Genomic DNA, 26,229 nt, shown 5'->3' with positions numbered 1-26,229 from the left:
AGCCAACATGCTTACTGCATCTATCTCTGCGCCTATAAAAATCACAGATTGAGAGGGCAATAAGGCAGATTTTTCCCAATTTATAGAAATCCTCAACTGGGCACAAAGTTGTATGGTAGCGTCCCTGGTCTGAAGAAGTAGATGCCTGCTGCGGGCGGTCAAGAGCCAGTCGTCCAGATATGAAAACACCTGAAATCCTCAACGTCTCAGGTGAGCTGTCACTACTGCCATACACTTGGTAAACACACTGGGGGCTGTGATGAGACCAAAGGGCAGAGCACGAAACTGGTAATGACTGGCTCCAAGCTGGAAGCGTAAACGACTCCTCGACAGCCTGTCCATTTTTATGTGGTAGTAAGCGTCTTGGAGATCTACTGAGCACATCCAATTGTCTTTCCCTAATTAACAGCAGCACAGACTGCAGTGTCACCATCCGGAACTTATCTTTCTTTACTGATTCATTCAATCTGCTGAGGTCCAAGATGGGCCTCCAGTCCCCTGTACTTTTTGGCGCTAAAAAGAATCTGGAGTAAGTTCCGGATCCAATTTAGTCTGCTGGGATGTTTGGATGACGGTTTTTGTCAGCAACTTGTTGACCTCCACAGCTGCCTTATCTTGTGATTGGGTGGAACATCCAGGATCCACTTGGGAACATAAGGTGGAAGAGAAAAGATGACATAACCTTTGGTAATAATTCTTTGTACCCATTTGTCTTGAGTGATACTTAGCCAGGCTTCTGGATACAAAGAAATGCGACCCTCGACCAGCTCCAGAGAATCACAGTCAGGCCTCACATCAGCAGCGCTGGTAAGGCTGGCCCCCGAAATGAATCACGGCCTCCTTGGTTTTGCGGTCAACCCCTGCCTCTAGGGCGATGTCTACCATTTCCTCCTCCTCCTCTGCCTCTGGAGGAGTCACCCTGTGCATCTTGGAAAAACCTCTGGGACTTCTTGAACCACATTTTACCACCCCTCTGACCCTTAGGGTATGGTCTAGAGTTGACAGTAAAACGTACTCCCACAGCAGAGTGTGTTTTCCCTTTTTTTCGCACCGGGTGAGAGTGTCCTTTACATTGGGTCCAAATAATGAGGAACTGTCGAAGGGGGCATTGGTAAAGGTAGACTTGAATGGCTCCGCAAAATTACACAAACGCATCCAGGAATGACATCTTAAGGAAATTTCTGAACTCGCTGCTCTACTCGCTCCATCAGATGCATACGAGATGAGCCTCATGGACGAGCTGACAATAGCATTCAAGGTGGACAACTGGGCAGACACCTTGTCAGAGACTCCCTCAGTACATGTACCTTGTAGAGAATCTCCTAACTCCTTAAGGAGATCTCTCTGAAGCCTCGTGAAGTGTGTAAGGTAGTTCAGCAATCTGAGAGTAAATGCCGCTGAAGAGAAGATACGCTTTCCGTATCTGTCATATTTCATCGCTCGAGACTCCTTATTCAGCGGATGAACAGAAGTAGTCTTTGCTAGCTCCTCCTTAGTGTCCTCCGCCACCACCACCACGGCATCTACAGGAACACCTTCAGATAAAAATTCCTTTTCTCTGGGTGCAGAGAGAAAGTTATATGGTCTCCTGGGGAATGGCTCCGGCATCAGGAGTATCCCTAACTAGCTCCATCAGTTCGTCAAAAGGTGGAGACTCCCAAGAGGCTGAAGGTTGAGACCCGAAAGCCTTCAGGTACACTAACTCCTCATCAGAAGGGGTGACAGTGAGCCAGCTGCACCTCTGCTTAAGGATTTCCTGGATGTCTCTAAAGGAGACATCAGAGGACGACTTGTGGGACCCTTCTGACTCCTCGCGGTCAGTGTCGAAAGTCAGAGACTCATCCTGGGAGTCTACATGCTTCCTCTTACATGTTCTTTTCCGTGGGGGCTCCTCAGAAGGATATTCTGGGGAGGTCTCGGAAGAGTGTGGGGCACCAGCCGGTGGCTCCTGAGGTTGTGGGTCTCTGCTGTCCAGGGAGAGAGTAGGAGCTGAGACAGAAGTAGGTGCCCTTGGGGGAAGAGTGTCAGTACCCCTGGTAGGAGCTGAAGATCGGGACAGCACACTCATCATCATCTTGAATGCCGACCTCTCCGGCTCCGAAGACCTCCTCGGTTCTGAAGAGGCTGAAGATGCCACCGCCTCAGAGACAGACGCAAGATCCAAACTCACCCTCGCCGATGCGCCAAGAGGGAAGTTCGGTTCCAGGTATCCCTGTCGGGGCCGACCGGGGAATTTCGGCTCCTAGACACCACAGATGGCACAGAGAGTGTCGGAGTGGGACTCTGCTCTGAAACAACCACAGGGGGAGCTGGAACTGAGGGTTCAACCAGCGGTACCAAACACTCCAGCTCCGAAAGGCCAACAAGGCTTGGAGAAGGAATCTCAGAAAGGGGCTTAACTGACTCAAGTGGCCCCAGAACTGACTGGGTCAGAGCAAACAATTTCAGTAGGGCAGAAGCCTTCAAATGTCTCAGCACAACCCTTTCCACATCTCCTTCCGATAAACTCCTGGAAGACCTGGAGGATAGAGTAGGAGAACGGGATCTCTGCAGTATTGGTGACTTCAATGTAGGGGAGACCGGTAAGGGTTCCATACACCGGCTCCATTAAATAGTCGCAGTGGTTAGCTCCGAGCTACTTGGCGCCAACCCTGTAATAACAGTTGTACAACTCTCAATATGCTCCGAACTCTGTGGAGCCGATGAGACAGTAATTTTAAGAGGAGGCTCCGACACACCAGCTGGTGCCGGGAGGGCCTCATAGAGAACTTGGATGTTTCCTTTTTCAATCCCCAAGATCTAGCAGAGGAGGAAGAGCTAGCCAGATCTTCCTCAAAAGAAGGTTTTAGGAGACCTTTTAGAATAAGCTTATGATTTCTTTCTTGCAACACCCTAGCACTAAAAGAGTGGCAAAATAAGCAAGTTTCCTGTAAGTGGATGGCCCCAAGACAGTAAACACACTGTGGCCATCCGTTATAGACATCCTCTGTGGACATTTTATGTATTTTTGAAGCCAGATAGCTTATGGTCCTTGCTTTCCTTAGACATTCTCAAAGAAGATGAACTCACACACACACACACAAAAGAAGAAAGGGAGGACTAGGTCCTCTAACAAACGGGCCTAGCCCTGCAGGAATGGTAAATAGACACCACGAGGATTAGGTCCTCTAACTTAAACGGGCCTAGCCCGGGCAGAAAGAAAGAAGGGAAAGTACAGTTTTGTACCTACCATAAATGTAGATGTCCGATAGATATGCAACTGCAGTCCTGACATATGGATTGTCCTGCCTCAAGCAGCCCTTCGGTCGGCCGGATTCCAAAGTCTGGGTCCTGCGTCGGCTGATGTCGCCTCCTCCCAGACGTCAGAGCGGCTGGGGTATAAAGGCATCCGCCGACGCCATCTTCTTCAGTGTTTCTTGCCCCAGATGCCAGGTGCCCTCCAAGGAAGGCTAAATTTTGTGAATGGATAAAAAATTCCAGACATGCACAACAGTAATAAACAGATACACCATAACAGATATCCCCAGCTCATAGAGGAAAAGGGGGAATGGACCCAAAGGAAAATTTCAGAGGGGTAGGAGGGAGGGTAAACCTGACTGCAGTTGCACATCTATCGGACATCTACATTTATGGTAGGTACAAAACTGTACTATGTCCTTCAAGAATGCAACTGCAGTCCTGACATATGGGTTGAATACCATAGCCAAGCTGGGGGTGGAAGGATCTAAGAATGGGATGGTGTAGCTAAAAGCCCCTGCAGGACTGCCGAAGCAAAGCCTGCTCAGGATCTGGAGTATAAAGGCAGGTTGTAGTGTTTGGTAAATGTATGCACGGAGCTCCATGTAGCAGCCTCTAGAATGTCTTTTGTAGCCACTCCTCTTAGAAAGGCTGTGGATGTGGCTATAGCTCTGGTGGAGTGTGGCCTAATATTGGCTGGCACACCTTTTCCATGGAAAGAGTAACAGAATCTGATGCAGTGTCCAATCCATTTTGAAATTGTTTGTTTGGAGATTGCTTTTCCTTGCACTCCAGCAGCATAGGCTACAAATAGTTGGTCAGACTTCCTGGTGGTCTTTGTTCTGTCCAAGTAGTAGTGTAATTGTCTGTGTATGTCCAAAGTGTGCAGCAGCTTTTCCCCTTTATTTTGAGGATTGGGAAATAAAGTAGGCAGGTCGATTGCTTGATTTAGAGACACCCTGGATATCACTTTTGGCATGAATGAAGGATTGGTCCTTAGAGAGACTCTGTCCTGATGAAAAATGAGAAAGGGAGGTACTGCCATGAGGGCCTGTATCTCCGAGACTCTTCTTGCTGAGGTAACTGCCAACAGGAAAACTGTTTTCCAGGAGAGAAATTGCATTTCTGAAGATGCTGCTGGTTCAAAAGGAGGAAGAGTTAATTTTTCCAAGACGTAATTGAGGTCCCAAGCAGGAACTGGTGTTTTTCTGGGAGGTTTGATATTCTTTATCCCTCTTAGAAACCGTCTTAGCAAGGGATGCGAAAACACAGGTGGGTCACAGTTGTATTTTGCTGAGATTGCTGAAGCGTGAATTTTAATGGAAGAATATGAGAGGCCACTATGAAACATTTCTGCCAAGTATTCTAATATCTGAGGTATAATCAATACTGATGCATCCTGACCCTTGTTGGCATTCCAGATGATGAATCTCTTCCACGTGGCCGAATAGGTTTTTCTTGTGGAAGGTCTGCGTGCTTCCAGCAAGATTTCTTGAACTTTTTCGGAGAGAGAGATATGGGTCAAAGTCATGGAACCCTCCAAGCTGTCAGCTGCAATGTTTGCAGGTTTTGATGAACAGTCCTGTAATTGTGCTGAGTTAGGAGCAGAGGCCATTGAGGCAAGGGCCACGGTTTGGTGTGAGTTATGCTCAGTAGCAATGGATACCAGTGCTGCCTTGGCCAGTCTGGAGCTATCAAAATTCCTTTTGGTTGTTCTGCTTTGATCTTCAGTAACACCTTGGTCAGTAATGGTAGAGGAGGGAATGCATAAATTGTTAGGGAATTCCAGCTGAAGGAAAGAGCATCCGTTCTCCAAGCTAGAGGATGATGTGTCCTTGAGCAGAACTTCTCCAGGTGATGATTGAGATGAGAAGCAAAGAGATCTATGTCCGATCTTCCCCATGCACTTGTTATTTGTGAGAAAATGTGTGGATGCAGCATCCATTCGTGAGGATCCAAGAAATTTCTGCTCAATCTGTCCGCCAGAACATTGTCCTTGCCTGGAACAAACTGGGATTGCAAGTGGATGTTTAGTTTCAGGGACTTTTCCCAAAAAGTCATTGTTAGTCTGCAGAGAGGATACGAATGAGTGCCTCCTTGCTTGTTTATATACCACATGACAGTGGTGTTGTCTGTCCTTATTAGCAGATGACCTTGTTGAAGAGATTTTCTGAAGGCCTCTATTGCATGTATCACTGCCAACATCATTTTTTGATTTATGTGCAGATGCATTTCCCTGGGAGTCCATTGCCCTTGAATGCATCTGCCCTCCATGTGTGCCCCCCATCCATGATCTGAGGCGTCTGTTGTAATGGTTTGACTTGCTTGAGCTCTGTTGAAAGGCATGCCTTCATTTAAATGACTTGCTTGAGCCCACCACAAAAATTCCCTTTGCAGGCATAGAATGAGTGGTATTATGTCTTCTAGTTTGTGGCTGTGTTGAGACCATAAGCTTTTTAGGTACCACTGTAGCTTTCTCATGTGTAGTCTTGCCAGAGGGATCGGAAGAATGCAAGATGCCATGAACCCCAGGGCCTGCAGGATCTTCCTTGCGGTCAGCTGGGTGAGCTTTGCTAGGCTTTTGAAGTAATCTGGTAAATGCTCTTGTTTCTCCTCTGTGAGGAAAGCCATTTGTGATTGTGTCCAGTTTTGCTCCTAGCAAAATAATCTGTTGGGATGGCAATAGTCTTGATTTTTGAATGTTGACTGTGTATCCCAAAGCCTGTAGCAATTGAATGACATAGTCCAAGTTTTTTATCAAGGTTTGTTTGCTGTCTGCTTGTATGAGGCAGTCATCCAGGTAAGGGTATATTTGAATCCCCTGGAGCCTGCAATGTGCAACTACTGATGCCAGGCATTTCGTGAATACTGTGGGTGCAGTAGATAAGCCAAATGGCAATGCTGAGAATTGATAATGCTCTGACCCTGCAAGAAATCTGAGGTATCTTCTGCAACTGTGTCTGATTGGGACATGCAGGTATGCCTCCTTGAGGTCCAGAGTAACCAGCCAAGACCCCTTGCCCAGCATGGGAAGGAGTTGCTGTAACGTCAGCATTTTGAATTTTGGCACAATGAGAAAAGTGTTTAGAGCGGACAAGTCCAGTATAGGCCTCCATTGCTTTTCTTTTCTTGGAACAAGGAACAGCCTTGAATAGAATCCCTGGCCTTGTTCCTGAGGAGGAACCTTTTCTATTGCTTTTAGTTGTAACAGCTTTGAAACTTGTATGAGTGTCTCTGCCCTTTGATTTTGTGGCAGGTTTGGCATGCCTTGTCTCGTTGGTAAGGTATGGAAGTGGAACCTGTAACCTTTGTCTACTATGTTCAGAATCCATTTGTCCTTGGGTAAAATGTGCCAGTTGTTTGAGAATAAGGATAATTTTCCGCCTAGAGGTGCTTCTCTTTGAGCCTTGGTCGGCGGTGTGAAAGTCAAGTCACTGTGATTGTCCCTGTGGTGCAGGTGAACTCCCTGCGCCACTTCTCTGATTTGGTGGTTGCCATTGGCGGCCCCTGTAGGAGCCTCGGTATTGCCCTCTACCACGAGCACACCTGTTTTTTCCCCTTTGAAACTTGTCAGTGTCTGGAAAGGACCAATTCTTTGAAGGCCAATTCCTGCTGAATCTGGGTGGCTGAACCTGGAAGAAATCCTTGACTGTCTGTACTGATTTTGCCTTTTCCTCAATAGACTTCAACACATCCTGTGCATTAGCATCAAAAAGCTTCTGTTTTTCCAGAGGTGCATCCAGGAGCTTTACTTTAACATGGTCTGGCAGTGGCTGTTCTTTCAACCAAGCATATCTACGTATAACGGCCCCTGTCATAGCTGCCCTACATGAAGCTTCCAATGCATCATAACCACACTGAAGAAAATGATTGCTAACCTGCTGAGTGTTATGAACCAAATCCTGCAATGCCTTTCTATCTATAGGCTCAGGAGAGGCTAACTTTTTCTGTAAATCATCCATTAAGTAATCCTGGTACTGAAACATATGAAAAAGACAGTTAAGTGACCTCATGGCAAGGGTGGAAGAGGTATAAACTTTTTTGCCCCATCGCTCCAGGGACCTAGCTTCCCTGTCAGCGGGCAGAGGGTTTTTCGCCAAGGAAGTAGCCACTCCTTTGGGGCCCTGTGAAATAGTGTCTAGATCCACAGAGTGGGCCTTAAAGAGATGCTTATGAGATTCAGGAACCATGTAATATCTGTCTGGCTTGACAGGAGCAGGAGGGAGAGAGTCAGGGGAAGCACTGGAGTCTGAGAATACATCATCCAGGACATCCAACACTGGAAGAATAGCTAAAGATCTGTGCTGGGGTAACTTAAGGAAGGTACATAACCTTTTCCTGGAGTCAGAAAATTCCTGACCCTGCCACTGAAAATGTTCTCTCATGGAGTGGAGAACTTCACCGAAAGAAATATCCTCTGGAGGAGAGGCAGAAGGAATTGATTCCTCAGCATCAGAGTCCTCGTAGGCCTGGAAGGATTCTTCCTGGGTATCTGAGTGCTCTGAATCCCCAGAGGCTTCATCTGAAGAGAGGGTGTCTGTCTGCTCAGTTCTAGGCCTTTTATCTGCAGGCGGCTGAGAACCTCTGTCTGGATGCGACTGAGAACCTCTGATAAGAGAGGTTAGATCAGCAGCTAGAGTCATGATCTGTTTATCAGAAGAGGGGCCCTGGGAAGAAGATTTAGGATGGGCCTTGGCCTGGCTGGCAGCCTTAGCACGTGCGAAGGCCTTGATGGACATGGAGACCGGAGGCCTAGCTGCCCCACGTGCAAGGGTAACTTTATCCACAGGTATGGTGTCAGGTAAATCTAGAGCTTCGGTTTCGGGAGGAAAATGTACAACCGGCACCCGGGAGATCTCCGGGACCGAAGTACGCGTTAAAGTGGTGTCGTCGGCCTGGAGCGGATGAATTACCGCTTCCGATGGGACCGATGCACTCGCGGTGGGCTTAGGCATGGTATCGGTGGACGACGCGGGCCGAGGATGTCGGTCCCGGTCCTTGCGTTTTTTGGTAGTATGTGTTGTCGGTTGTTCCGACGGCATAATATAAGCGTAAGTTTCGCCGAAAAAGTCTTCGGCAAATTCTGCCCGGCGCCTGAGTGTGCGCTTATTAAAGCAAGCACAGGCAGCACAGGCCGAGACGTCGTGGTCTGGGCCCAGGCAAGGAAGGCAGTAAGAATGGAAGTCCTTACGAGGTATTTGCTTACCACAAGACAAACAATTATTAACTTTTTCAATTTTTTCTGACATCGGCTGAGGCAAGAAAAAATGTTCCCCAACGGGGTACTTAGCTTTTAGATGACTTCGGTAACTGAAAACACAGGAGCTGACCGACCGGCACTTGCGAACTGCTTCTGCTTCGGGCACCGCGCGGCAAGAAAGACTGAAGAAGATGGCGTCGGTGGATCCCTTTATACCCCAGCCGCTCTGATGGGGAGGAGGCGACATCAGCCGATGCAGGACCCAGACTTTGGAATCCGGCTGACCGAAGGGCTGCCTGAGGCAGGACAACCCATATGTCAGGACTGCAGTTGCATTCTTGAAGGACATCTAGGTCTTCTAACTAAAACAGACCTAGGGAAAACAGAACAAATTGGAAAGAGTTGCACACACCCAAAAGGAATAAAGTCTCAAAGTAGAAATTACTACACAAAGTGAACCAAACCTAGCTCTGTTTGCAACACTAGACATATTAGCAAGCGGAAAATCTGCAAAAGTTTATGACCTATAACTATTTAACAACACACACAGCCTAACAGAGCACAAAAGGTGCCTACAAATACTAATATCTAATTATGAACAAGTATATTAAACGAGCAAAAACTGGCACACATGATACAAAGTACTACACGATCAAAAGGCCAACTGCACATAAAGAAATTGCACACATACGGCGCACTAGTAAATGCTAACTATACTATGACTATACAATGCTATATTACGGTAAAAACAGAAAAATTATCCAAAAATTTTGAATAAATTTAAAGACTTAGCCAAAGAGAAACACCTCTGAACTCGTTGACGCGACAAACGAGATCTGGGGATTGTGCTAGTGCACTATGGAATACCTACCTAGCCACGAGCCAACTAGAATTCTTCCAGCTTGTAAATAGGCTGAGTCAGAGCAGGGGATCGGCTCTCATCCCATATGTAAGAATGAAGGCGAGATAGGACTACAGAAAATGCATTTTTTTTTAAAGTCTAGTGTTGTTAGGAAACTTGAAAGAGGAAGAAGAGGTTAAGAAGTTGTGAAAAGTACATAATTTTGAATTTGGATAAAATCAGAAACAGGTTTAGTTAAGATCTAAATTTTGTCTCCAAGAATTTGTTCTGACACTAAGAACATCCTTGAATAAAAACCTTTCCCACCTGTGGAGGAGGACCTGGTTCTATCACTCCTTGAGATAGGATGTGATAAAAAACTAGTGAAAACAAGCGAGTGATATGGAGTATGAGGAATGACATCCTGTAAAGGTAGAATTTCCTCCCCACTGCCATCTGTAACCTTGATGAATGATTTCAGAACCCATTTGTCTGAAATTATTTGCTGCCAAAGAGAAAAATGGAGATTCGGTCTTTCTGGAAGAAGGAAAGCAGCCAGGGTGGGAGGGGTTTAGTCAGACTTCAACTGTCCTTTGTTTTGGGAAGGTCAAGACTCTTTTTGGATCCCCCTTACCATTTCTTCTTAACAAAATACAAATAAAAGACATTTTAAAACTGTGTACTCATTTCTTATTTGCCAAAACTGGATAAGGAGACAGAAAATCCCTTGGGAATTTTGGAAAAGAGGGATGAATCCCTTAGATTCCCTGGAATGGCTTGCCCCTTTCATCACATTTTTGATCCCCTCTGCAGCAGAGAATCCAAACACTAAACCTATCCAAGACAGAAATTAAAATTTAATTTTCAACATCTGGGAGGTTCTGAGAACTATCAGGACAACTGCAGGCAGAAAAGCACACATTCTCTAAAGCAGAATGCACAGGAGAAATGGGTGTAAGTTCTGAAAAATCCTTCTCTAACTCCTCTTAGTATTTTATGAGGTACTGAGAAATTAAGCGTTCTCCACTGAAAACCACTGGCACATTCTAGCAGTAGCTTCAGAGAAAGAGAAACCCTCAAAGGAAGGATCAATAGCCTGAATTAAACCCCTGAACCAGACCCAGTAAACTACTCCTAGCCAAAGGAAATTGAGAAGGAGTAGATGCATGCTTGATTTTCTGTTTCTTTTTGACAGGAAAAATTGAGCCAACTGTTACTAACAGTGGCAGCAGTTTCCCCAGGGATGGGCACAGCACAGCATTCTTACATAAGACGGAAACATGTCTGTGGCTTTCCCTCGTCTACGGAGGGATCAAAACAGCCACAGAGAATGACGCTAACCTCCTGTCCATAGTGGCTGCAGGTGCTATACCACTGAAATCTAGGGCAAAAGATGAGTGGTCTGAAGTAAAACAAATGGCCACAGCAGAGTCACCCACCTGCAACTGAGGCAAACTACTAGTCTGCGGTGGTGGCAAAGGTTGTTTGCTTAATCTTTTCTTTTTGTGGCTGGAAGGAGAACTGAATGAGGGACTGGTATTCTGTTCCATGGTCAAGTTAAAAATGGTGCCTCTTTCCCAGTAAAAACAATCATTAATTACCAGTAAACACCACCAGTTCAGTTTACTTTGACAGAAACACAGTAAAAAGTGTTCTAAATCACTAAACCCTAAAACACTATGCCAGCCATACAAAAGTAAAAAATAAGTTATGCACTCACCATAAATTTCCATCTGTATTTTTGATTTTTTTCATCTCTCCTCACAGATGGGTTACAGATCAGATTCTTGCATCAGACTTGGCCACTACCAAGCTCGTGGCAACCAAAGAAGGTCTTGGACACTCCCCTTACCCACAATGCATCTCTATGTTTCCTCAGATCTTCTTTGCCATAATACACACTGGCAATAAACCCCAGAATAAAAACTAGAGAGTGAAACTTGATAGTCTCTGCAGAACTGGCTTCTGCAATGATAAAACACATGCCCAGATTATAAAAACTTCTCATTCAACCAGGGTCGGGGGCTGAAGGGAGGGAATGTGAGGAGAGATGAAAAAAATCAACACAGATGGAACTTTATGTTGAGGACATAGCTTCTTTACCTGATATGGTCTATTTTTTCCTCCCCTCCTCTCAAACAGGACAGAGTCCACAGCTTCTTATATCCTGGGCGGACTCAGGGTGAATGTTCCTCAGAACCATTGAACCAAAGGAGGCCCTTCCCTGGGGGACCATATCAAACTTAAAGTGGGAGATAAAGGTATAATGATTAGACCATGTAGCTGCTGCACAAATGTCATCCACGAAGCATTAGTTTGAAAAACAGCAGATGAGGCCATGGCCCCAGTGGAGTGAGCTCAGACAGCTTGGGAAGATTAACAGGTTTTGAGGTGTAAACGAAGAAAATGCAATCAAAAAGCTACCTTGATAAGGGAACCTTGGAGACTTATGAGCCTTTCTTAGGGTCTGCAAAAGCAATAAATAACTGGTTTGTCTTGCAAAACTCTTTAGTTCTATGAAGGTAGAATCGCAACTGTCTATGTACATCTAAAAAGTGTAGAATGTACAAATACAGACAATCCAAAAGCCTGAAGGTACTGAAGACACCAGCGAGAAGTTTAAAAATGTATTAGTAATGAGCCAACAAGATTAAGCACTTTCGTCAGTCTATAACCAAGACTTCATCAGAATCTAAAAATTCAACAAACTCTACAATATTTAAATTGTACAAAATCACAGGAGCACCACATCAATTAACAGAAGCAAATTTGTTAACCCTAAGTTATCAAGTACAAAAGAAGGCAGTGTTTTGCAAGTATAGAACATATCCACCCTTGTTGCTAAAGTTAGGAAAGTAAAAAGGCAAATCAACAGATCATTTGATACTGGTTTGAGAAACAACTTTGGGGAGAAAGGAGGGGTTGGTACGTAGTGAGACTGTCTTTGTGAAAAGAAAAAGATAAGGAGAATGCGAGCATAAAGCCTGGATCTCTGAAATTCTCAATGCTGATGTGATTGCTACTAGACAGTCTTCCAGGAGAGAAGCTTAATCACGCAGGTGGCTGTGGGTCCAAAGTGTGACTATACAACAGAACACAGTACTAGATTCAGGTCCCATGAGGGAGAAGGATCCCTGCGAGGTGGTTTTAACAACAGAGTCCCTTTCAAGATGGCTTTGCAAAGTTTATGAGAAATTAGGGACAAATTATCCTCTCCAGCATGAAAAACAAAAAATGCAGCTAATTGAACTTTGACTGTAGAGGCAGATGCCCTGTTATTAAAAAGCTGAGCCAGAAAATCCAAGACAAAGTGAACAGGGGCTGTAATAGGATCAACATTACGTTGTTGGCCCAAATTACAAATCTCTTCCATTTACTTTTGCACAGTTTTTGGGTGGACAATTTATGAGAAGGGAATAGAATATGTTTGACTGGTGAGGAGAATCGGAGAAACCAAGCAGTCAGCTTAAGATTGTGGATGTTCAGTTGAATCATTCCTGTCGAGTGTGACAGCAGCTATGGAAAGCTTTTCAGAATCCAAGGCTTCTTCTGAAGAGGAGTTCAAAAAAAGGGAAACCAAATTTGATGAGGCCAGAATGGGGCAATAAGGATTACTGTGTTCTCTTCAGGGTTGCCAGATTTCCAGCACCCCAGGTAGGGACAACGGCAAGTGAAGACCCAAAAAAAAAAAAAAAAAAAAAGTTTTTGGACAGCAACTGAAGACCAAAAAAAAAAAAAAGGTCTTTAATGCAGAGCAGAGTTCCACATTAAAGAACTGAGCTCACTCAGTAGCTCTGCACTAAACACGGAGCTTCTCGTGTTTAATGCATTGCAGTTCCGCATTCAACAAAGTAGCTCCCTGTTTAGCGATTTTTGATTGGCCCTTATACCGGCATATGGGCCAATCAAAAATCGCTAAACACGGAGCTTCGTGTTTAATGCGGAACACAAGAACTCCGTGTTTAATTTTGATTGGCCCGTATACCGGCATATGGGACAATCAAAAAAAAAAAAAAAAAAAACACACAAAGCGGAGGCTGGCCGGGATTTAAACCAGCAGGGCAGGACTCGGGATCAGGCTGCTGATCTCGGGACAGTCCCGACCAAATAGGGACGTCTGGCAACCCTGGTTCTCTTCGACCTGCTTGCTTTCTGAATGAACTTGGAGATCAGGGGAAGTGGGGGGAAAGGGATAAAATAGACCGGGGGCCAATTGTGTGTGAAAGCATCCCTCTGGGACTCCCCTGTGGGGGATCACAGCAAAGTAGTGGATGGATTTGTTGTGCAGGGGAGAAGCAAAAAGGTTGCAGGAAGGCTGGCCCTACCTGTGGAAAATGTCCTCCACTACCTTTCAGTTGCTGGACCACTCGTGAGGCATGAGAATGTATCTGCTCAATTTGTATATCATGTTGGATTTCCCCAGAATGTGTACTGCTATGAGAAAATGGTTGGAGGAGATCACCCACTGTCTGACATATTGTAAGATCTGGTTTCCCTTGTTTATGTACCAGACCACTGACATGTTGTCTGACTGCACTGCAATTTTTCTCACAGGGAGAGAAGAAATGCGAGGAGCACATCTCTCGTCTCCAGGACACTGATGTGCAGGCTCGCCTCATCTGCGGACTTGATCCTTTGGACCATTCTCCCCAAATACCCCGCCCCCACCCTATCTGGGAGGCATCAGTGGTCATCATGGCCTGTGGCTGTGGGGGAATATAGGGTTGGCCTGGCAACAATTGTTTTGAATGCATCCACCATAAAAGGGATCTCTTGCATGCATGGGTTATCAGAATCTGGTGGGACATGAACTGATGAAGAATTAACCACTGGAGAGCCAGAAGCCACTGGAGAACTCATGTGGAATCTGGCTACCAGTACTAGTACTATTATCGCAGCCACTGATCCTAAGGCTTAAAGAGTGTGACGTGCAGCTACCTTCCAATTTTGAAGCAACCTGTTTGTCATCTGATCATCAATACTCTTGATGTTGAAAGTTTGGCAACCATCTGAGTTACATCCAAAACTGCTCCAATGAACTCAGAGGTCTGCATCGGTTCCAGACTCGATTTGTGATAATTTACCATGATACCCAGTTGTGCACAAAGCTGAAGAACAGAGTCACGTGTGTTTAACAGTAGATGTATGGTCAGGATGGAGCTGAGCCAGATATTTAAATAAACACTCTGAATCCTTGTTATCTGAGGTGAGCAGCAACCACTGCTATACATTTGGTGAACACCCCGGGGGGGGGGCTGTGGTAAGACCAAAAGGCAGGGCTCTGAATTGAAAATGACTGGCGCCCAACCAGAAGCGCAGACATCTTCTGGAGTGCCTGTCTATCTTTATAAGGTAGTACACATCCTGAAGATCCACTGAGCACATCCAATCATCCTTTGCCAAAAAACAAAGTACAGACTGAACAGTGACCATTCGGAACTTGCGTCAAACTGACTTGTTTAGCTTGCTGAGATCCAGGATTGGTCTCCAGTCCCCTATCTTCTTTCGAACCAAAATGAACCTCGAGTAAGTTTCAAATCCTCTCTGGTCTGGGGGGACCCTCGGATGACTCTTTTTCCACTAGTTTTTCAATATGAATAACCGCTTGCTCTCTGACTGGGTAGGATGTCCGGGATTCTACTAATAAGGTGAGGGGGTTGATCAAACGTAATGTGATAGTCTCTAGATATAATCCTCTGCACCCACAAATTGGAAGTTGTGTTTTGCCAGGCTCTCCTGTGCAGGGAGAGACTACCTCCAATTGCCTCCAGAGGTGGACAATCTTGCCTCCCTTTCAGGAGCGTTGGAGGGTTTCCCAAAAAAGGGCTCTTGGGAGCCCTGGTTCTGCAGGCCACCTATGCCAGGAGGGCAGCGTCTTCCATTATCTCCCTTTCTGCCTCTGGGGGAAAACCTCCATGCGTGTCCTGGTACAAACTCTGAGATTTTTTGAACCACATCTTCCTGCTTCCCCTCTGACCTATACAGTAAAGTCTGGGGGGGGGGGGGTGGCAGAAAACGTATGCCCATGGTGGACAGAATCTTACCTTCTTTTCCACACCTGGAAAGGGTATCTAACTTTCGGTCCAAAAAGAGAACCATTAAATGGGGCTCTGAGCAAGGAAGATTTAAAGGGCTCCACAAAGGTGCATTCAAGCATGCCTCCTCATAGAGATGCCGGAACCCATAGCCCTACTTGTTCCTTCAGCTGTGTGAGCAATAATCCTCAAGGAAGAGTTAGCTTACAGAGTGTAAGGTAGCTAGCTGTGAAGATACCTTTTGTTGTACCCCCTCAGCTACTGCTCTTTGCAGGGTATATGTTAAGTTCCTTGATTAGATCCCATTTTAACCTTGTAAAATGGGAAAGAGAGTTCAGCGATTGCAAAGCAAATGTCACTGAAAAGAAAACACACTTCCCACACCTATCCATCATCCTAGAATCTTTATTATGAGAACAGACAGAAGAACTCTCCAAAAGTTGCTTTTTGGTCGCTGCTGCCACTACCATAGCATCTACTGCAACACCCTTAATCCAGAAGGATTTATCGGACAGGGCTGTAATTATCCTGTTTGGTCTTCGGGGAACTGGTTTCCCATGCCCGCCTACAGATCAAACCTATGAGCTCATCAGTGGGCGGAGTAAGCCAGGAGGAAGATGGGTGAGAAAACAAAATCCGCCAGGTACACAGACTCCATAGCCAAAGGATTACTGGACTGCCAACTGCCTCTGTTTCAGAATTTCCAGAATCTCCCCCCAAGGACATGTCCTCAGGAGGTGACAGTGGGGATCATTCTGCTTCATCAAGGTCAGTGTCTTCAGTGGCAGACTCCTCAGTGGAGTCCAAATCTTTCCTCTTACAAAGTCTCTTTCAAGGAACTTCCTCAGTGGGAGACTGTGGAGGTATCTGAAGAGATAGGGAGTCCCTGCTGGGCATCTTGGTGCTTGAGGTATTGCTGTCCTAGTGGAGAGACCTGGTCGGAAGAGGTATGCAGGGAATCCTGACAGGCTGAGGATCCAAAGTGCAAGTTATCCTTTTAGGTGCAGTGGCAGCTACTGCCCTATCCAAGGCCCCAAAGGGTGACTACTCCGGAGTGAAAGAGGACTCCTGTGAGAAGAAGCCTCTTCCATCACCGAATACGTCTCACCCTGGGTAAAAGCCAGAACAGAGCTCACCTGTGCAGAGGCCTACAGAGGCATTGCTGCTCCAACAACATAGGAGTTGAATGTGCTTGAGGACTGCAAGGGTCCGTGGGTTCTCTGGTTCTGAGAAAATGAAGGAACTCAGAGCCAAGGCCTGATTCAAAGACAAAGTTCTCTGATACGACCTAAAAGGCACTGGACGCATCAGATCCAAGGCCTCTGAAACTTACTCAAAGTCAGAGGAAGATCCAGAGGGAGAGTAATGGATGGACTCAGGAAGACCCGGAGCTAAGTGGGTTGGGGTTGGGGGTGATTTAGTTTTTCCTTGGCCCACAAAATCTTCTGCACCAAGCACTCCATGGCATCCTCTGTACGGGTCCTGGCAGAACGAGAAGAGCCAGAGGAGGATTTCGACCTGGATAAAAAGGGGGAGGGTACAGGGTTTATTTTGGAGAGCACCTGGTCTGAGAAAGAGACATCGCAGGCTTAAATTCACTCTTTCTTGAATCCAATACCAACGGATCTGGCCCATCTTTTATCAGATGCCTCCAGAGCCGAAGATTCCACAGCAGATTTGCCAGGAGTCAGTGCCGATGGCTCCAACAGGTCTTTAATCGGCATGCTTAGGAATGTTTGCCTTCAGCTCTGATGAATCTGACAGAATGGAAGAAGGCCTCTTCTTGCACAGTACAGTTGTGTATACTTACCATAAATGTAGATGTTAGAGTGTATTCACTGTTGCAGTCATCACATTTGGGTTATCTGCTTGCAGTAGCCCTCAGTCGGCCGGATTATCAAAGTCTTGGGTCCTGCATCAGTTGCTGTCTCATCTTCCATGACATCAGGTAGTCAGGGGTATAAAAGCATGCAGCCAACGCCATTACATCAGTTTTACTTGCTCCAGATGTCAGGGAAGTCAGGGGGTTGGAGGGAGGGTAGCCAGGACTGCAACAGTGAATACACTCTAACATCTACATTTATGGTAAGTGCACACAACTGTACTATGTTCTTCGTGTTTCACTGTTGCAGTCATCACATTTGGGTAGCTTCCCAAAGTTAAGGATGGGAGGAGGAATTTAGACAGCATTAGGGCCAGCTATAAGGCCCTGCAAGACTGCAGTGGCAAAGCCAGCTCTGGATTTACAGAAAATCGGCAAATGGTAATGCTCAGTGAAAGTATGTACAGAATTCCAGGTAGCAGCTTCTAGGATGTCCCTGGTAGGGATATCTCTGAGAAAGGCTGTAGAGGTAGATGCAGCCCTGGTTGAATGGGGTCTAGTCCCTTGTGGGATAGGTTTTCCATGGTGCTTACAGCAGAAATTAATGCAATGGCCTATCCATTTAGAAATGGTTTGCTTTGAAATAGCCTTCCCCTCTGCCTCTGCAGCAAATGCCACCAGCAGTTGTTCAGATTTCCTTTGAGGTTTAGCCCTGTCCAAGTTAAATCTAAGTTGTTTGTGCACATCTAAGGAGTGCAGTATGCCTTCCCCTTTGTTCTGTGGATTATAAAAGAAGGTTGGCAAATGAATGGACTGAAAGAGCCACACTGGATACCACCTTGGGCGTGAAGGAGGGATTGGTCCTGAGGGACACCCTGTCTGCATGAAAGATGATGAAAGGCTCCACTGCCATAAGGGCCTGTAATTCAGATACTCTTCTTGCTGAAGTGATTGCTAAAAGGAAGGCTGTTTTCCAAGAAAGGAATTTTATCTCTGCACTTGCAGCTGGCTCAAACGGAGGAAGAGTGAGGTTTTCCAATACAAAGTTAAGGTCCCAGGCTGGAGTTAGGGCTCTCCTGGGTGGTCTTAAGTTTTTGGACCCTCTGAGAAACTGCTTGAGCAGTGGATGAGAGAAGAGGGTGGGTTCTGTGTTATAATGAGCTGAAATGGCTGAGGTGTGAATTTTGATTGAGGAAAAAGAAAGCCCCTTGTGAAGCATCTCAGTTAGGTATTGAAGAATCTGGGGTAAGTTGGGTGCTGCTGTGCCCATCCTTTGAGTCTGGTTCCAGGCACAGAATCTTTTCCATTTTTCAGCATAAGATTTTCTAGTACTAGGCCTCCTTGCCTCCAAAATGACACCCAATGCTTGTTTACTGAGGGATGGTAACAGAGAGATTAGGTAATTAGCCAGGCTGCCAGGTTCAGGGTTTGAAGATGAGGGTGCAGAATCTAGCTCTCCTGCTGTAACAGCAGGGTAGGGGTCTGAGGCAGGTGCCATGGAGCCAGCAGTGACACACTGCGTAAGAGGGGCATTCCCCTTTGTTCTGCGGATTAGAAAAGAAGTTTGGAAATGAATGGACTGATTAAGAGCCACACTGACCAGTCTGGCGCAATCAGTATCGTCATTAGTTTGTCCTCTTTGATCTTTACTAGTACTTTGGAGAAGAGAGGCAGAGGGGGAAGGCATAAACTGATAGATTATTCCAGCTGAAGGACAGAGCATCCACTTTCCAAGCTTATTTGTGGGGAGTCCTTGTGCAGAATTTGTCCAATTGGTAGTTCTGGGGGGAGGCAAATAGGTCTATATCTGGGCTCCCCCATTTGTTTATCAACATGTTGAAAGTCTTTGGTTCTAGTTTCCACTTGTGTGGATCCATGAGATTTCTGCTTAGTTCGTCTGCCAGTGTATTTAGTTTCCTGGCAGGAATTGAGCCTGTAGATACACTTGGTAGCTCAAGGCTGTGTTCCACAGAGCCTTGGCTAGTCTGCAGAGGGGGTAAGAATGGGTACCCCCTGCTTGTTTATGTACCACAGTGGTGTTGTCCGTCTTCACCATTAATTGTCCTGGAAGAATGTGGTCCTTGAAGGCTGTCAGAGCATTCTGTACAACTAACATTTCTTTTTGATTGCTATGCAGGTGCATTTGACGTGGGTTCAATTTACCCTGAATGCACTTCCCTGTCAGGTGAGCCCCCAATGCATAGTCTGATGCGTCTGTTAGGGTTTGGGCAGCAGGGGGTAAAGTGAATGGTAGTTCCTTGTTTTGGTGGCAGGCCTCTGCCCACCAAAGGAACTCTAACCGTAGGCAAGATACGATAGGAATCATTGCTTCTAGATCCTGAGAATGTTGACACCATACGCTTTTTAGATACCATTGTAGTTTCCTCATATGGAATTAGTAGAATGCAGGAGGCCATGAACCCCAAGGCTTGCAGTATTTGCCTTGCAGATAGCAGGGTCTTTTTGGCCATTAGTTTGAATTAAGTTGTCAAATGAATTTGTTTCTCTGGTGTGAGAAAAGCCATCTGGGAAGTTGTGTTCAACTTTGCTCCCAGGAATATAACTTGTTAACAGGGTACCACATATGACTTATTTTCATTTATGGTGTACCCAGACAAGTCAGCACCTTTTGTACAAATGCCGGATGATTCAAAAGTATGCCCTGGCTTTCTGCCTGAATTAGACAATCGTCCAGGTATGGGTATATTTGAATATTTCTTTGCCTGCAAAATGCAATGACTGGAGCTAGGTACTTTGTGAATACCCTGGGCACAGTAGATAAGCCAAAGGGCAGTGCAGAGAACTGATAGTGCATGTAGCCTGCTTTGAAGCATAGGCATCTTCTGCAAGATTCCCTGACTGGGATGTGCAGGTAGGCTTCCTTTAAATCCAGTGTTGCCAACCAGGCATCTTTGCCTAGCATAGGAAGCAACTGGTGAAGAGTTAGCATCTTGAATTTTGGAATCACCAAAAAGGTGTTTAAGATAGAAAGGTCCAGGATAGGACACCATGAATTGTCTTTTCTGGGAACCAGGAAAAGTCTTGAGCAGAAACCTTGTCCCTTTTCCTCTTCTGGTACAGTCTGAATTGCCTTTATGCTTAACAGAGAGAGTACTTGCTTTGGAGCCTCTGCCTGCTGATTTGGGGGTAAATCTGGCCAACCGTTTGCGGTTGGTAACGTGTGGAAGTAAAATTTGTATCCTTGGGAAACTATATTTAAAACCCATTTGTCCTGGGTAATGAGATCCCAGTTTTTGGCCTGCAGAGCAATCTTTCCCCCTAAAGGAGCAGTCAGTTGAGAAGTGCTTGGAAGTTTAAAGTTAAGTCATTGAGACAGCTTACCATAAGGGGGGGGGTCTTACTACTCCCTGATTTGGAAGTGGGAGCCCCCCACTGCTTAGTTCTGTGCATACCCTGGGACTGAAGCCTGGGTGTTCTATACTGGTTCTGGGTTTGGACTGAGAAGGCCTGGAAATGGCAGGAAAGGACCAGTTCTTAGAGGGCCAATGCCTACTAAATCTTGGAGGCTGTACTTGTAGGAAATCTTTAACAGTTTGCATAGATTTAGCTTTTTTCCTCCATCTTTTTAAGTACTACTACTGCTTTGTTGCCAAACAGGCGGTCCTGATTTAAGGGATCATCCAGCAATTTAGCTTTAACATGATCTGGCAAAGATTGCTCCTTAAGCCAAGCATGCCTTCTAAGTACAGACCCAGTGACAGCAGCCCTGCAAGATACCTCTAGTGAATCAAAACCACATTGCAAAGTATGTTTTCCAACCTGTTAAGCAGAATGCATTAAATCCTGTAAATCCTTATTTTCAGCACAGTCAGGAATCAACATCATTTTCTGTTTAAGCAATCCAATAATATGCTGCTGATACTTTAATGTATGAAACTAGCAGTTTAAGGCCCTAATGGCCAAGGTTGCAGAAGTGTATACCTTCTTACCTCATCTATCCAGTTCCCTGGAGTCTCTATCAGAGGGGATAGGATTTTTGGCAGTAGTAGCCTTAATGCCCTTGGGTCCCTGTGAAATGTCCTCAGGATCCGAAGTAGGATTTTTAAAAAGGAACTTGTTAGAGTAAGGAACCCTGTAATATCTATCAGGTTGGGAGCAGGAGGTAGAGATTCAGGGGCTAAGCTAGATTCTGAAAAGGCATCATCAACAATATCTAGTACAGGAGGGATAGCTAAAGGCCTGTGTTGAGGCAGGAGTAAGAAATCCCTAAAGCCTCTTTTTAGACTCTGAGTAATCCTGCTTTCCCAGCGAAAACGCTCCCTAAAAGTATACAAAGTTTCACCAAAAAATAAATCCTCGGGGGGGGCAGAGGGAATAGAGTCATCTGCATCAGAATCCTCATAGGTAGATAAGGGTAAATCCTGGTCATCAGAGGAAACAGAAATTTCAGAAAACTGGTCAGAAGTATAAGCAAATTCTGTCCTAGGTCTCTTAGAAGGGGAAGGTGGACTTCCCCTGATTAAAGTAATAAGGTCTTCAGCCATTCTTATCATTTGTTTTTTAGGCATAGAGCCCTAACCATGCAGTCTGGGCATTGGTTTTCTAGGCATGGTACGAGTTTTAGGCCTTGAAGAAGACGGCATCGGTTTAATATGCAAGTCAGTAGGCCTGAATACACCCTCAGAATCCAGTGCCTGCACAGCGGCTCCGGATCCATCTAAGATATTGACATCCGCAGGTTCCACAGCTGAAGCACCTCGCGGCATACCGGACTCCGAATGGGTCTCAGTAGAGGCCTGCGAATCTGAAGTAGCGAGTATCAGGGGCTGTGAAAGCGCCTCACTGAGTACCGGCGAACTGGCGACTGGCTTAGGAGAAGCAAAGTCGGCAGCTTTGGACCTAGGCGGCCTGTCTCTGCCTTTATCTTTGCGTTTCTTCAGAATGTTGGTAGTCGGATGGCTTACCGAAGACATGTCTTGATAACTGAACTGAGTACCAAAATATTTAGAAGCATAAATATACAGACGACAGATAGTTTGTTGCTTAAATAAGGCACAAAACTGACAGTGAGGTACATCGTTGTCAGGGCCTAGGCAAGGAATACAGTACGAATGAAAATCTTTATGAGGTATTTGCTTTCAACAAGAAATGCAATTATTGACTTTTACTGACATCGGTTTAGAGCAAGAAAAAGTTTCCCCAATGGGGTGCATAGCTTTAGTTGAAGACTTCGTTTCTTAAACTCGAAAACAAAAATTTCAGGAGTCGGCCGACCGGCTCTTGCGAACTCCTTCTGCTTCGGGCACGGCAAGAAAGACTTATGTAATGGCGGTGGCTGCATGCTTTATAACCCTGACTACCCAACGTCACGGAAGATGAGACAGCAACTGACGCAGGACACAAGACTTTGATAATCAGACCGACAGAGCTACTGCAAGCAGATAACCCAAATGTGATGACTGCAACAGTGAAACATGAAGAACATCTAGTAACAATAGGAGTTGAGACTATCAAAAAAGGTAAGGGATGAGAGAAAACTGTTCTAAGAAAATGACGATTACGGGAGAGAAAGCTAGAGAGAGATATTGTAACCTAATAAAAAGCGGTTACCAAGGAAAAAAAGTTTTCTAACAAGGAGAGAAAGAGGTCAGCATTAAGGTACTGAAGGTTGATAAAGAATTGGAAAAAGGCAATAATTAAAGAAATATGACCTGACTATCCAAGAGCTCTAGGAAGGACCACGTCTTTCGCAAAGCAGCAAATGAGATCTGAGGGAACAGGGACAGATGGATTGGGGTAAGGGGGGTGTCCAAGAGCTTCTTTGGTTGCCAAGAGCCTGTTAGCAGCAGAGTCGGATCTCAGGATCAGATCCGTAACTCATCTGTGAAGAGAAGAAGAAAATACTGACAGTATCAGATACAGAATTCTCAACAGAAAAATGTTCAGTTACTTTACACCACTTTTAAACGGACAGAAAAAAAAATGCTCAGTTTAGAAGTATGTTACAGTCTTGAGACATTCCTAGTTTTAATACAACTTTCCTGAAGAGGAACACAGTAAAACATCAATAAAATTAAGAAATTTTCAAGCCCCCCCCCCAAGGGAACTTTTCTGCCCAGCAAAGGAAAAAACCCGATTGTTGATCCTCAAAAGCCTCCAAGCAGAGTACTCTTTCAAGGAGGTAAAGCTCTGAAGGGCTTCGCGCACAAACATTTCTTTTAGTCCATCTCAGCTTGAGCAGCCAGACAGGCTGGATGCAAGGTTAAGTGCCTTGATGTTTTGGAAGCTGGATGGCTGGCTGTTATACACCCTTGGCAGCATAAAACCCATAAAGCCAAGTTACTGCAGCAGTGACAAGTATGATGAACACGGATTGAACACTCACTTCATCATAGCTGAAGGCTTCCCTCTCAGGATATGCTCAGCCAATCGAGTGTCATGGGGAGAGGGAAGGAGGGAAGTCTGAGTGCCTGATATCTGGTCAATACTGGGTTACTTTGTCAGAAAACCCAAAATACCACTGAAGCAGTGGGAATGATGAAATTCTGCAGATGGTTTGTTATGTGGTGGTGGGTCCTTTCTGACACATGGGCACTGATGGGTAATCAGCACTGTAGGTGAGAGAGAACTAGCTTTTCTTTTGCAGAACTGGCTGATAAGAGGAGAAATGGTGGATTTTTTTTTCCAAAGGGGAGAAGGTTGATTTTAGTTCTGGTTTTATTAATGTGTGATTGAAAGTTAAGTGACTGATCATGCCAGATCCCTAGGTATTTTGGTTGTGGTTTCAATGATACGAATTATGAAGGTCTGAGATATTTATGTTCTTGGGACAGTAAGTAATGTGGTGTGCCAGACAGCAGTTCTGGAAGCACTGCATAAAACTTTACTGTTTATTAGTCATTGGTGAAGTAGGTGTAGGTCTGACTGCAGCTGTGATTGTAGACAATAGGGAAGTTTAATGAAAATGAATATTAATTGCTACTTTCTAGTATAAGATGTGGATTACAAGCTTAATGAAGCTGATATTTCTAATACTTCAAGTTGTAATAGCTTTTATTTCTTCCCCTGTAATTGTTTTAAGGGCTAAAAAGGCTTGCAAATTTCTAGCTCACTTAGCAAAGTGCTCACAGTTCAACAGAATTCTGAATTTCTCCTCAACAAAGAAAATGCCAATTATGGCCTTTTGAAGGAAGGTATCCACAGAAGAACTCCTTGGACATTTTCTCCACAACATTACTAAAATCATGAAACTACGCACAGTAAGTCTCAATATTAAATAAGATAAAGAAAAAGTCTGTACGGATCCTGCCAAACCTAGAACTAGCTTGCACAGCACACTGATCATTCACTTCATGCACCAAAAAAGGAACCAAGTAAGGCATATAGCTCCCTCTTACTCTAGCTCCCTCTAATGTATCTACTTAATACTGTAGCCACGTATACACCTAGGGATAGTTGCTGAAAAATAGCAAGAGAGGACTGATGCCCAACTCAAGCTTTAATTTTCACATTATGAATTAATATACTAATCACCCAAAGAAACCTCTTTTACTTAAATCCCTTTCTCCCAAGAAATGGTCTCTGAACACAGTAACTTAATATGCAATAAACAAAGATGTCAGAAACTGAAAGCTAATTTACTTGTTCAATGGCAATAAAACTACTTTGCTAAAATTGTACAGCTAGTGTGACCAACTACAAACTGTGAAGGGTGTGGGGTAGTAGCGAACAACTAAGATGTTCACGCCGCATAGCATACTACATGACACTGCACCAGGCTCATTGGGACACTAAGGCAAAAAAATGACGAAAACATAGTAAGCAGATTACAACAGATTGCTTGAGGAGCATATTCCTAAGAAAGATGCTTACATAATAAAACTGTAATGTCACCCATGAAAAAAAAAATCTTCATACAGCAAAACGCTTCCTGCCCTCACAATGCATAACACTTCTAGCAAAGTAAACACACCTAAGCTCATGGGTCTGGAAGAAATGCCTCCCACGCAGATTTTATAAAATGGACGCATGACAACTGGCAGTAATCAAAATAATGTTTCATGTGTTTTGTTCTATAGGTTGGGATTCAAAACATGCAGAACTGCCTTAAGATCGCAAAAGACCTCATGAAAAAAAATAAAGTAATATTTAAGAACTTACTGTTGGATCCATTTTGCTTATAGTATCTTGTAGCATTTGAATATCTTTTGTATCAAAACATTTTTGCAATTCCTAAGGAGAACAAAAATGAACACACATCACAACTCAGAACAGTCAAGGACCACAGATCACACCATTCAGCTGTTTACATTAAAAAATGGGAACATGTACATGACCAAATGTAGCAAAGTCTGTTATAAAGTCTAATTTTACCCAGTCATCATCAGCCACTATTTCCAGGTGTAAAGATCAGTGTATGAAATACTAGGAACCTCAAAAAAAGCTATTCTCTGTTGGAAAATCATTAAGAATTTAACAATGGATAGCAAATTGTTTTCACACAATAGGTAACTTGTTTCCATACAAAATTCACTTTTTAGCAAGTCCTTTCTACAACTAAAACAGCAACTTGAATCTCTTCCACAGGACAATTTATCCAAATGTTAAATATTATATGACATGAGCAAACAGCTAAAAGTCAGAAACCATTTTAACTTGCAGTTCAGTGCTGGGTGGGTCTATGTGTACATTTGGGGGCATGGACAGCAGAATTTGACATACAGACAGCACCCACTTGTAAAAGCATCGACCGTTCCCATGTCCTGCATCATAACGCCCACCCACCCCAAACAGCAGCTTATTTCTTACTAGCAAATGAAAGAAATGAAAGGTCTCACCAAAATGACAAAGGAGACCCTAGTAAGCTCAGGTTACAAAAAGACTAGGGACTCTTTGTGCTTGTGTAATCAGCTCTAATCTAGTATTTCTCAACAAATTAAAATGTTACCTAAATGACTGGCATAATACCTGGAAAACAGAACAGTTAAACCAAAACCATCTTTTACACTTGTGAAATAATGTACGTTAACTTTTAGAACATTTAGACATTTCACAACTGGTCCATTCACCCTACAAAAGCCACAAATGCTGGACAGGCATACAAGCTAAGCACCACAAAGTACTGCTTCCTCCC

At 44.7% G+C, this 26,229-nt stretch overlaps 1 protein-coding gene across 2 annotated transcripts in view; it reads right to left on the bottom strand.

The window, feature by feature from the left end:
* Nucleotides 1-26,229, bottom strand: part of CDC37 (cell division cycle 37, HSP90 cochaperone) — a 935,136-nt gene that overhangs the window by 139,933 nt on the left and 768,974 nt on the right. For both annotated transcript variants that reach the window (XM_044084570.1, XM_044084571.1), the window contains exon 7: nucleotides 25,257-25,328. In XM_044084570.1, the coding sequence (XP_043940505.1) occupies nucleotides 25,257-25,328 (72 nt within the window). The remainder of the gene's footprint in view (nucleotides 1-25,256; nucleotides 25,329-26,229) is intronic.

This window comes from Protopterus annectens, chromosome 9.part0 (genome assembly GCF_019279795.1).
Source record: "Protopterus annectens isolate FY-2018-M chromosome 9.part0, PAN1.0, whole genome shotgun sequence".
NCBI lineage: Eukaryota > Metazoa > Chordata > Ceratodontiformes > Protopteridae > Protopterus > Protopterus annectens.
Note: the sequence above shows the minus strand (reverse complement) of the source record. Positions and strands in the feature narration are given on the sequence as shown.